The sequence below is a fragment of the Saccopteryx leptura genome, chromosome 1, assembly GCF_036850995.1.
Source record: "Saccopteryx leptura isolate mSacLep1 chromosome 1, mSacLep1_pri_phased_curated, whole genome shotgun sequence".
In the NCBI taxonomy this organism is placed as follows: Eukaryota; Metazoa; Chordata; class Mammalia; order Chiroptera; family Emballonuridae; genus Saccopteryx; species Saccopteryx leptura.
Window position 1 is genome coordinate 318,748,887 of NC_089503.1, and position 13,187 is coordinate 318,762,073.

A 13,187-nucleotide genomic window follows, 5' to 3' on the forward strand; every position below is an offset into this window, starting at 1 on the left:
GAGCTGTGCCTGGGAGTTGACTTGTGAAGATGCTGTCCTTTGATTTTACAATTAGAATGTTCAGTGGGTGGTGACAGAGGGTTTCATAAGCACTGAGTCCCCGCCCTTCCACCTCCCCCAGGACAAAGCCCCTGGATGTCCTCAGCTCAAGTACTGCCATTGCCTCTGGGCCTCAGGGAGCTGGCCATCCTGGGGGACACTTGGCCTCTGACCGCAGAAGGTGGGTCCCGGTCTCTATATTGTGGATCAGACCACCTCCCCACCCCTACCCCAGCCCTGCCCCAGACCCCTCCACACACGCCTCTCTGTGAGCAAGGCAGGTATCTGTGTGTGTATCTGCGTGTATATCTGTGTGTCCCTCTGTATGCTGGAAAGAAGAGACCAGAGAGAAAGGGGTGGGAGAGAAGTGAGGAAACCCTGGCTCAGCAGCGTCCCAGTTACTGTGTGTCAGGACGGGAGGGCAAAGACCCACTGGCAGCGGTGACCGCGCACCCCAAGCCCCCCCATCCTCCTGAGCCTGGGTGGGTCCCTGCCACTCAGAGCCCCTGTGGCCGTGTGCCCACAGCTTTCACATGCGGTGCCCTCCCAGATACCGTCTGCTTGGAAGTGACACACAGCCCCATTGGGGTCCTGCTGGCCTCTGCTCCTGGTGAACGGGACCCCACAGTGAAGCTACTCACCGTCCCTCTGGATCTGGGTTTGGGTCCAAATGCCACCAGCCCCATCAAAGGGCACCAGGGGGCAGGGGTGCGAGGCAGTGAGGTCTTTACCACAACCTAGGAACCTGGTCAGAACACAGTGATGTCCGAGGGCAGGATGTGCACCTGCCCAGAGCCCTGCATCTGTGGTGGGCTCTGGGGCCTCCTCAGCTCTGAGTCTGAAGTGGCCAGTGTGGTCCACCATCCCCTGTCCCCTCCCCCTAATCTTGGACACGGGTAGAATAAGATGCTGTGGGCCCCTCAGGCTGGGCGGGACTCGATCCTCCAGGGCAGGTGTGGTGGATGAACAGACAGGGGGGCCAGCTCCTTGTGGGAGAGCCTCACTGTGTCTGTGGTGAGTTCCAAAGCAGACTGGGCAGCAGTAGGTGGGATCCGCAGTGTACGTGAATGGTGCAAGTCACTGCCGAGCTCCCAGAATGGAGCGGATGGCATGGGCTGGGCGGGCAGAGGCCCCGAAGCTGCTCAGACCCAGCTGACTCTCCTTGACATTGATCGGGCACATGGTTTGGGGCGACCGCCCGCGTGGTAACTGATCTCGTCTTCAGCTGGGTGACCTGCCACCAAGGGTCTGAGGTCTCTGTCTCCTCGCTGCCCCCTGGGGGCCTCGGGTTTCTCTGTGCCTCTATTTTGGGCCCATCTGCTGCCGCCCTATCTCCCACCCTTGCCCTTCACCATGGACATTTGCTTCCAGGCGTCCTGGGCCTGCCCCTTGAGCCTTCAGCAGACTGCGGCTGTGAGCAGCTGGGGGCCAGGGCCAAGGAGGCAGGGTGGAGCCCAGGGACAGAGGGGGCGGGCTTGGAGCATTTGTCTGTGAGCTCCCCCAGGGGTCAGGGACAACCTCTCCCGACCCAGCCCACCCCCCTGGGAAGGTGCTCACTGCGCAGGGTGGGGAGTATGTGGAGGCACCCTGGAGCGAGGTGCGGCGGGCTGGAGGTTCGCAATCTGCATATAACCAGCCCAACCCTAGGAGTTGAGGGGTGAAAAATAAGGGTAGACCCTGGAAGAGGGCGGCCGCACAATGGTGGGGACGCTGGTGTGGAGGATCGGAAAGGCTGGCATGGGCACATTGGCCAAATCTCGAATTTTGTCAGCCTGTAACAAATTAATAAATTGTGGACACGTCGTCTCCCAAGCACGGTGGAGCTATGAGGGCACAGACCTCATGCGTGGGTTATGCAGTCTCGCTCTGGGTCAGGCACTTCCATACTCTCAGAGGCTGGTTCTTTCCCCACTCCTGACGTTCAGTGGTGTTCTCCAAAAGGTACATGCAAGTCCTCACTCTACCCTGTGAGTCTGACTTCATCTGGACATAAGGTTATTTGCAGCTGTGGTCAAGTTAAAATGACATCATTAGGACAGACCCTCATCCAATGTCACCAATGACCTTACGAGGAAAGACAGGAAGCCATGTGATGACAGAGGCACAGGTGGGGCAGAGGTGATCACAAACCAGAAACTCCGAGGCCAGAAATTGCCTGAGGCACCTGCTCTTGTCCCATCTCGGTGTGAGCGCCCACACAGGGGCATTTGAGGGACATGGGTAGTCCTGTCATTTCATGCCCAAGACCCTGGGTCTGTGAAGTGTGGTCCAGAATCCTGGTACCTGTGAGGACGGGATGCGGCTGACAGCTGCTGCTGGTGGGGCCCCTGGACTTAGAGACCCGCTCAGTCCCTGGCCTCTCTCACAGACGGGATCCAGCTCATGAGGTGTGCCGGGCAGATGGTCCTCGCAGCTGGGCACTGATGCTGAAACACTAGTCAGTTAGTGTGCCTTGTGGGGGTCACAGGGCTGGTTCCTTAGCAACCAGGGCTTGCAGTGCCCCGGAGAGCTTGAGCAGATTCCCAGGAGACGGGCCTCTGCCGGCTGCTGACGTCCACCAGGAGTGTCTGTGGTCAGGGTGGGCGGCAGCGAGGACCAGGAATAGCAGAGCAGCCCTGTCAACCTGCAGAGCTTGAAATAGCTCCAGGAGGGCACCCACACAGCTGCCTGTTGGCAGCTGACAGTCAGAGCAGCCCTTCAGTCATGTCACCTCACACCTGTGCTCATGGACCAGCTCAGACCCACGGTTTCCCGTCATCCTCTCATGGCCCCGGGACCCCATGGCTGCATTTGTTTGTCTACGTATTTGCTTATGTGTCTCCGTTTATCTGTGCCGTGTTCCCAGCACTGTGTGTAACCATGTGTGATGAGCTGGGGTGAGTCAGGATCTGCAGCCTGGGCCTCCCAGGTGGTACCAGGGCCTTGGCTGCGGGGTGAGGGAGGGGTCCCCAGAAGGCCCGGCTGCCCAACGCGCTCCCTGTACCCATGTGGTCCCCCAGCTAACCTCACGTGCTGTCTGCATGCAAAGCGAGCCAAGCCCCGGGCTTGGGCTGTACCCAAACACAGCCCCCAGGGTCAAGGCCAGCCTGGGCAACGCTGGGCTGGCAGAGTGGGTGGCCGCTCCCGCCACCTCATGCTGCCAGCTTGTGCCATGCCCGCCCTGGACCCAGCCTGGGGCTGGACTGCGGACCTGGGGGGTGATATAAATGACAGAATATCAGGGCCAGTACGATGCAGGGAGCTGCCTGAGAACCCAAGGGAAGGGAGACTGCCTGGAGGAGGAGGCTTGAGTGATGATGGTTGTGTGGATAAGGAAGGGCACCCAGGACTAGGAATGGTGAGCACTGCGGCTGCCAGTCTAGGCATCCAGCTGACGCAACCACATTCCCCAGATGCTCTGCACCCTCCTCCCTGGCACAGTCCTCTCCTGGTGTCATCCCCTTGTCATTCCCTGTCCCAAGCTTCCCTGTGCAGCCCTTTCACTGTCCTGTGTCCTGTGTGACAGGTGGGCTGGACCCTGCATACAGGCATCTATATGAGGTCATCCCCTGAGCTGGGAGGAGACCCCAGGGGCTTAACGCCTCCTGCTTTGGTCCTGCAGTGGCCCAGCACAAGGACTGCAAACCATAGGTGCTTAGTGCTGGCTGAGGGAGTAAACCTGGCAGTGTGCAAGTGGGCCCTATGCTGGTGGGCACCCACATGAAGGGCAGGGTTGTGTGCCGAGTGGGACTGGCCAGCCAAGGGGCGTCCTGGGGTCCCTGGAATCATGTAGGGGGCTTGGCTCACAGCACAGGGGATGGACGGGGCTGGGGGACGAACCTCTGGCCTCCCCTTGGGCGAGACAGCCAGGGTTGCATGTTTACCTGCCCATGTGAACTTGTGTGAGGTGTGCTCCATGTCCGTCGCTTGGGTGTGTGGAATGTGCACAGCTGTGCCTTCTGTGTAGCTGTGTATGTCTCTGCATCTCATGTGCGTGTGTGTGTGTGAGCACCAGCGGGGGGGGGGCGGGGAGGGCAAAGAGACTTGGACGGCCTGGTGTGGAGGATCACAGCTCTCGGCCCTGTAAGAGGGTCTGCACTGGCCTCCCCTGCCTTCAGCAGCATGGACATAGAGACCCAGGGCCAGGCTTGGACTCAGATCATGGGCTTTGTGCAGCTCAGGGTCCCTGAGAGCTGACGTCCCCTCTCTGTGACTCGGCCCTTCATTTCCGGTGAGACAGAGACATGGCCACATTTAATTTCCTGTCTTCCCAGGGAGGGCCGTGGACACCACGCCACGTGACCTGGTGCACAGCTTTTATAGGGCCTGTTCCTGACAGCATCCCCTGAGGTGCTGGGAAGAGGGGCCTCTTGGGCCCCTTTGTGGGGCAGACACTGGGCAGGCATCCAGCTGTGGGGCCAGGATGGCTGGTGGCTTGTAGGCAGGGCCAGGCCACTCAGTCCATGTCTGTGCCTCTTTTGCAGGTCAGCTGGCTGCCGGCACCTGTGAGATTGTGACCCTCGACCGAGATAGCAGCCAGCCTCGGAGGACGATCGCCCGGCAGACAGCTCGCTGCGCATGCAGAAAGGGGCAGATCGCGGGCACCACGAGAGCCCGGCCCGCCTGCGTGGACGGTAAGAGCCCAGAAACCCCTGTGAGGGCCACAGAGGCTGCAGGCCGGGCATCTAGCTGACACAGCAACACTCCCCAGATAGTCTTTGGGCCAGGCCTCATGCTGGACAGTCTGATATGGTGCCATTGTCCCTGTGGGCAGCACTGGCTTGTGCATATAGCTGTGGTGTCCAGGTGCCGCAGTGGGGCAAGGAGTAGGGCTCCCCAGTTAGCGCATGGGGATTTGCTGGCCCGGACCCTGCAGCCGCTCGGTGTTGCTTGGGGCAGATGGGAGTGGAGGCTGTGCCATTGCATGTAGTCCCTGACATAGCTGCCCGCCAAGTGACAGTGGACTCCTGCCCATCTGGGTCTGTCCTGTGTCAGGCACACACTAGCACTATTCGTCAAGGGCTCTGAGGATGAGCTGTTGAATGCTGTAATGGGTGGGAGGTGACCTGCATGGCCACCGGAAGTGAGCTGTCCAGTGGGTGAGACACCCAGGTTCACATCCTCGCTGAGTTCACACTCACAGGTGCCCGTGTGAGGTGGTGCTTTCAGGAGTGGCAACAGTCACAAATGGTCTTTGAAAGGAGAAGGGAAGCCCCTGCAACAACCGTCAGGGCATCGACGTGGGTCTGTCCTCTGTGGCGGAGGCCACAAAGGAGCGTCTGGGTTACTTGGGTGCCAGGTGCTGCACTGAGTGCACACCACTGATAATGCACCAGCACTGGGTGGGGGGTGCTGTCACCATGAGGAAGGCTTGTTTTGTTCATGACCTGGTGGGGCAAAGGAAGCCCCCAGGAAGGGGTCAGCAGAGCCCCGAGGCCACCTCGGGTATGGGGCTTATTGGATCAGGAACGTGTGCTAGGGCTGTGCAGGATGTGTGTGGGCCTGGGGCTGTGGCTGGGAGCCCTGGCCTCTGGCCTCCAGCAGGAAGGGAAGGAGCAGGGGAGGGGCCGGGGCTCCTGGCTGAAGGGACAGACCCAGCAGCCCCAACTCCCAGCCCGGGTGCCCTGTGCACTCTGGGGCTGAGCAGACTGCCCAGTCCAGCCTGGTGGAGGCCGCGCCCACAGGGCCAGGGAGATAGTAGTCCAGGGGCCAGCAGCACTCCCAGATGACACCCCCCAGGCTCTGCTTCTGCTTCCTCATGGTCCCCATGACCCAGGGCCACCGCCGTTTGCTGCCAACCCTGAGCAGCTCTTTGGGGATGTCAGGGTCACTCTGGAGAGTGTGGATAGGAGGCTGACCTTGCCTCCTGTATGGGGGGCATTCTCAGGACCTGAAAAACGTCACTGCAGCTGGGGTTTTTTTTCTTTCTTGAAGTCTATTGAGGTAACATTGGTGACTGTTGTTACATGAATTCAGGTGTATAGTGTGATAATTTGGTGTTTGTGGGCTCCGTGGTATGCTTGCCCCCGAAAGCCTGTTTCCCATCTGAAAGGGGTGCAGCCACCGTGGAGCTGGTTTTGCCTTTAGGAAAACGCCATCTGTCTCTTATTAAAAATCCTCTCACCACACCTATTCACCCGCACCCCGTCCAAGGTGTGCAATTAAACAGCCCGCAGGCCGCTATCTGACGACAGCCACTCTCTGGCCCCTGCCAGCTGAGTTCCTGGGTCATTCCTGGCCGAGGAGGTTGCCTTCTTGGTTCCCAGTGAAGCAGATTAATTCTCCCCACGTCCCGGCTCCTATAACTGCAGCGGGCTCACGTGTGACGGCGAGCGTGCCTTCGCCGCGTTGATGGCTTCTTCCTGGGATGGGAGAGAGAGGCTTGCGCAGGCCCAGTGCCCGCTGCCTTTCCTTCCCCCGTCCTCATTAGCTCCGTGAGCCTGTGGGAGAGTGGGGTCACAGTTGATTACTAATTGAATCTGGGTCTGCTCATCTGAAACCACGGCCTCGCCCCTCTCTCCGCCAGCCTGCCGGCGCCGCAAGAGCCGGGTCCCAGAGACCCAAATTAAAACCTGGCCGTTTTCAAGGGAGGCCAAACAAATTAGTTAGCTTGCAATTTTTTGCACAGTGGGCATTTTTCAGGCTGCCACCTAATTTAATTTTTGCTCTTCTGTTGTCTTGCTCGGTGTGCATAATAAGTTCTCTGGCGCGTGGGGGTGGCGGCTGCAAAAGAGGAAACGGGGGCCACGCTGGCTGGGTGGGGTCTCGTACGAGCAGGGTGAACGTGGAGGGGAGGTTTATGCGGACCCTGCCTTGGTCAGTAAATACATGAGCTTGAAAGACGGGCACAGTGGCTTCTGTGCACTGGTTTATCCACTTAGTAATTGGCTCGTTGCTCATTCCTTTGCCAACTCGTGTGTTCATAAATTCAAATAAGTTGCACACTCACAAGTACAGGAGAAGTGTGAGGGGTAGGCAGCACTGTGGGGCTAGGGCCACCTGGTGGGCCAGGGGCTGTGGGACCCCAGAACACAGCCATCTCTTCTTGTCCAGGACCTTAGCAAAGCTGCGTTTAGGAGGGAGCAATTCTGTAGGGTTTTGAGGGATGAAGAGGAGCTCACCAGGAAAGTGTCTCTTTCTAAAAAGAGGGTCTGGAGGTGGGAAAGGATGTCCTGGCCATGTCCCTGATCCAGGAGTGCTTCCGGGTGATCTGTTACCCAGCACATGGTTAACGACATGGTGTTAGTCCAACTTGGAGACCCATCAGGAAAGAGGTTCTAAACCTCTGCAAGGCTTCACATCTTTACACACAAATACAGGAACAGCAGCTCACCTCGGGCTGCCCCCGTTGTGGACACCACTGTCAACAGTGCCCAGGCCAGCTGGGAGGGACCCACCTCCTCCGTGCACCAGCTGTCCAGTCAAGCTTTGAGCTCCCTCTTCCCATCAGTGGAACCATGTGTGGCCCGATGCATCCACAAGGTCGCTGTGAGGATGGAGTTCCTGTCCCCAGCTCGTGACCCTGCACAGCAGGCAGCAAAAGGTCACCCACACCAGCTACCCCTGTGCTGAAGCAACATCTTTCTTTATAAATGAGGTTCTTCCTCCTACCAGCACAGTTCTCATGAAGACCCTTTGAAGGAAATCAAGGTCTAGGAGGCAGCGTGATGCCCAGTGGCCGGTGCAGGCCATCAGGGGAATAGGGGTTGTTTCGGAAGTAGCTGGGCCCAGCCCTGAGGCGAAAGGTGAGGGTGGGAGTTTCAGGCCCAAGGCTGGACAGGTGTCCCTGGGAGCCTTGGGGGGCGGGGGAGCAGGCTCTGCACAGGCCTGGAGAAGAGGAGGGTGAGCTGGGCCGTCACAAAGTCTGGAAGGGCTTCAGGAAGTTGTGGCCCCTCTGTGCATGGCCAGCCAGCTTCTCCCGGGACCCCCTGGCTGATGTGATTGACCAATGGTACCTGCCAGGAGCCTGGCTGTCTTCTAGGTGACTGTGCCCTTGAGTTCTTGAGCAAGGGAGATACCCACACCAAGTGCCCACACATTAAGATCAAACTCATTACAGGCCGTTCCTCCTCTGGGAGGCTGAGATGTAAGAAGGTCCCAGGGTGTGGAGTGGAAAGATGTGGCTCCAGGCCCGGTGTGTGCCCGCCAGCAGGCACCCATTCCTCCCTCTATGGACTACAGTAACAACTGGACACCCTCATGTTCTCACCTAAGGTGCCATGTGCACAGACCCTTTGGCGACTGGCACCGTCTATAGCCGGCTAAGGGAATTAGTTGCCTCATGTTCATTTCCCCAGCAATACCCGAGACATGGCCTCAAGGGTCCCTTCTGAGGAAGTGTGGTGCAGGGATAAATGTCTGGGAGGGGACTGTGCCAACGGCTGCTACAGTTCAGGATGAGGATGGGGTTCCACCCCCACCCCCCACCACGGAGGACGTCAGGATCCAGGAGAGGATCTGGGTCAAAGCCCTGAGCACCTTACTCAGAAGACCCAGACACAAGGAATCGAGTGTCTGAAAATACATCCTGACATACGTGGTCAGCTGATTTTCAGCCAGGGAGCCAGGAAAGTTCAGTGCGGACAGGAAAGCCTTATCAAAACATGGGACAACTGGACATCCACACACAAGGCAACGAGGTTAGATCCCTACCTCATACCATATACGAATGTTAACTCCACACGGATTAAAGACCTACATGCTAGTGGCTAAAATTTTGAAACTCTTAGAAGAGAATAGGTAAACCTGCATGACTGACCTTGAATTTGGCAAAGACCTTAGCTGTGACTCTCAAAGCACATGCTACAACAGTAAGAAAGTAAATAAGACATTATCAAAATTAAAAACTTTTCGGCTTCCAAGGACAGCATCAAGAAAGTGGAAAGATGCCCTGGCCGGTTGGCTCAGTGGTAGAGCGTCGGCCTGGCGTGCAGAAGTCCCAGGTTTGATTCCCGGCCAGGGCACACAGGAGAAGCGCCCATCTGCTTCTCCACCCTTCCCCTTCTCCTTCCTCTCTGTCTCTCTCTTCCCCTCCCGCAGCCAAGGCTCCATTGGAGCAAAGATGGCCCGGGCGCTGGGGATGGCTCTATGGCCTCTGCCTCAGGCGCTAGAATGGCTCTGAATGCAACAGAGCAATGCCCCGGATGGGCAGAGCATCGCCCCCTGGTGGGCATGCCAGGTGGATCCTGATCGGGCGCATGCTGGAGTCTGCCTGACTGCCTCCCCGTTTCCAGCTTCAGAAAGATACAAAAATAAAAAAAGAAAGAAAGAAAAAGAAAGTGGAAAGATAACCAAAGAATGGGAGAAAATGTTCTCAAATCATGTACTTGGGAAGGGACTTGTATTTAGAACATATGAAGATATCGTGTAACTCAATAATAGAAAGATAAATCACACAATTAAACATCGGGCACAGGATCTAAATAGACATTTCTCCAAAGACAGTCTGCATGTGAGTAGCCAAGAGGCATGTGGAAAGATGCCTGACATCACGAGTCGTTTGGGAAAGGCAATCCAGTCCATGTGAGATACCCCTCCACACCCATGGCAAAAATCAAAACATCAGACAATAACAAGTGTGGGCAAGGAAGTGGAGACGTTGGAAGCCCCCACATGGCAGGAAGTCCCAACCCTGGAGGGGCTGTGGGGAGCAGCCAGTTGGGGGCAGCTGCATAAACCTGGGTAAGCTCGTCCTATCCCCTGCCCAGCACACTCTGGCCACACCTGGCCTGGAAGCTTGTATGGAGGGACTGTAGGTCTTGTTCCAGTCCTTGTCCTTAACCACAGAGGTAACGTCCTGGGGCCTCTGAGTGCAAGGTCCCTTGCTGGCTTGTTCTTGCTCAGGTGCAACCAGACACACTGGGACTTTAGATGGACCTCTCTCCTCTCCTGGGCCAGGGGGAGAAGGTTCTTCGTGTCCACTCAAGCTCCCCAAGCCTGACAGTGACAAGACCCCCAACCCCGCTCTGAGAGGAGAGGCCTCTGATGAGCAGGCTGCATGCAGAGAGGGTAGCAAGCATCACGCTGTTGTGGGAAAACCTCTATGTTTACCAACACTTAGAAGAGTGGGTGTGTTTATGTACATTTAGAAACACATGCGCAGCCTCGATGCAGCTGTGTGGCCCCCAGCAGTCACCTGAGCCCCATGGACTGTGGCAGAGGTGGCAGCAGAAAGGTGTGAGAATGAACAGCCCGCCTGGTGCCCTGCGCCAGGAGCCACTTCCTTTATGTGGTGTCACTTGCTCTCCGGGGTCAGCTAGAACCCACCCCCCAACCGCCCACCCCACCTTGGTGTGCAGTAGCCAGCTTGTGGTCAGCTGCAAGAATTGTGGTTCAATTTTAAGAAATTTAATACAAAGGTGACTCTGTGACAACACTAGGAAGAGGGGATGCAACTAAACCAAAATCGAGCAGATGGAAGAAGATAATGAAGTTCAGTGACAACCAGTGAAGTGGGAACAGAGGTGACCCATGGAGACCAACTGAATCGAAAGTCAGTCCTTTGAGAGAGAAATAAAATGAGCACATTTTTAGCTTGACTGATAAGAAGGAGGGAGGGGTAGGGAGGGGTAGAGGGGGGACAATGAAGTCACTAAACGAAGAATGAGGACTTTCCTCTTTATTTTCACTACCTGCTGCATGTGAACACAGAAGGGTAGAAGGGACACCATTGAACAGCTGTGTCCTAGCCTGTGATTCACTCGCATGACCTGGACACCTTCCCGGGAAATGCACGAGCTGACTCAGGAAGAAACAGAAAGTCTGCATAGACCTGTGACAAGTGAAGACCGTGAGTTAGTCATGGAGAGAGCAGCTTCCCATGAAAAAAAGCTTGGGACCGGGGGCTTCCTTGGTGAGTCCGACCACATTTAAAGAAATGTGAACACCAGTTCTTCTCAAATTCTTCCTACACCCCTCCAAAGAAAAACTATATATAAAAGAAAATACTTCTTAACTCATACTATGAAGCTATCATTACCCTGATACCAAGTATCAGGCAAAGACAAGAACACTGCAAGTCTCATGAATACAGACGCAAAAATCCTCAAAAAATACTGGCACACCGAACTCAGTTGCATCATCAGAGAATGGCTTGTCACAACCAAGTGGGATTTGTGTAACTCAAGGACACAGGGTTGGATCAACGTAGGAAGACCAATAAATATGATGTTAATAAACAACCAATTCACATCCTCAGCTCAGTAGTTGCAGAGTAAGCATTTAACAGAGTCCAACCCTCTTTTCTGAGAAAAACACTCAGCAAACTAGAGGAAAGTGAGAACTCAGTGGGCCACGGGGCTCCTACGGGACAGCGACAGGTGGCAGTGTACCCTGTGGAGGAATACCGGATGTTTCTCCCTAAGAGCCACAGGAGCAGGACGCCTGCATTCAACGCTGCCATTCAGCATGTCCTTGAGGTTAGGGAAGGGCAGCTGGGCAGGAAAAATAAAAGTCATCATTATGGGAAAAGAAGACATAAACTCTCCAAAGATCGGCCATGGCCGGGTGGTTTAGTGGGCAAAGCATTGATGCGGTGCGCAGAGGTCGCAGGTTCGACTCCCAGCTGGGGCACGTAGGAGAAGCAGCCAGTGAATGCACAGTGAAACAGAACAGCTAGGTGGAGTGGCTAGCTGATGTTGCTCGCTCTCCTCTTCCTTCCTCTCTCTCTCAATCAATGGAAAAATTAAAGGGGAAAAAAAGCCTCCCCAGATGGCACGACCTTTTATACAGAATGTGTAAAGGAATCCGCACACACCCTTGGAACGAACAAAGGCATCCAGCAAGGTGTAGGGTCTGTGATCGATTCACAGAATCAATTGCGTTTCTCTATGGCAGTAGCAAACGATCTTATGGAAGGAATTCTGTTTGTAGGAGCTTCTCAGAGGATAAAATACTCAAGAATACATGGAACAAAAGATGCGTCAGACTCATCCACGGAACACTGTAGAGTGGAGCTGGGAGGGGTCGGCGTGAGAGGACTTTCCTACGTCCTGTCCCTCCTCAGCCAGCCAGGGGCCTCCGGAGGGGGACAGCCTACCGCCAGGGCCAGGACAGGCGTTGCTGACCATTTGTCCTTGAGTCCTGGCACCCGCATAACCACTGGAGACTCGGCACTGATGGAGCCGGTGCGCCTGTGCTCCCGGTGGGGGCGGGGGCTCGGGGACCCCGCGGCTCTTGTGTCTGAGTGGTGCTGCCCGGTCCCTGACCTCAATTGCAGTGTCCAGTACACGCTGCACTCACAATGTCCCCTCCCTCATCTCACACACTGTAATCAGCTTTGGCGCATAATCAGCGTGCACGAGAAGTAACACCTTGGAATCATCTTTGAGGACATTCTTTCTAGGAGACCAGGAGCCAACATGCCCAGCATGTGGGGGACCTGTGGGCCCTGATTGTAACTCTTAGCGGGGACACTTGTGCCATTGCTCTGAAAGTGGTGTGTGGGGTGGGGAGGGACTGCACTGATCACCACATAGATCTGTGGCTGCCTCCACCGCCACACAGGCTTCCTGCTGAGGGGCGGTGAGGTCTGTTACCCTGAACTCTGCCCAGGAGCCTGGAGGTGGTCCCCATCCTGAGACGGGGGGTTGTGCGGTGGCCTCTTGAGAAGGATGGCCAGAGCTCATGTAGGTCTGGAGCTGCTGCCTCTCTGGGTGGGGCCTAACAGCCCCCCTGCAAAGCCCCAGTGGGCATGGGGCCACAGCATTGTGAACAGTGACAGTCAGCACCTGCGAGATTCATGCAATCTCTGGGTTGGCTGGGTCCATACTGGGGGACTGAAGTTTTATTGTCACTAATAGTTGATAAGGGAAGCTGTATCATCATTTAACGCTGATTTAAAAGGGGACACTGAGCCATGTGAAGGGAGACCCTGTCCCAGAGCTAGAGTAGGGACACTAGGGTCTCAGTGCCACAGAGGACATTGCTGGCCCAGACCGGGGACAGCGGTCCAGAGTGAGAAAGGACCAAGCCTGTGGCCTCATTAGGACCTGGAGGGGGTCGGGCAAAGGGTCCTGGTGGTGCTCTGGGATGTGGAGGCGGTGGGGGCGGTGGGGGGCGGTGGGGGGCGGTGGGGGAGCTCCAGACAAGAGTCCAGAGGAGGCAGCTAACAGCTCAGGCTGTGCTGTCCAAGGAGGCCTTCTCGGAGGCACCACACCCATCGCGGGGCA

At 56.4% G+C, this 13,187-nt stretch overlaps 1 protein-coding gene across 2 annotated transcripts in view; it reads left to right on the forward strand.

The window, feature by feature from the left end:
- Window positions 1–13,187, forward strand: part of TAFA5 (TAFA chemokine like family member 5) — a 131,761-nt gene that overhangs the window by 83,911 nt on the left and 34,663 nt on the right. For both annotated transcript variants that reach the window (XM_066358715.1, XM_066358716.1), the window contains exon 2: window positions 4,503–4,652. In XM_066358715.1, coding sequence (XP_066214812.1) covers window positions 4,503–4,652 — 150 coding nt within the window. The remainder of the gene's footprint in view (window positions 1–4,502; window positions 4,653–13,187) is intronic.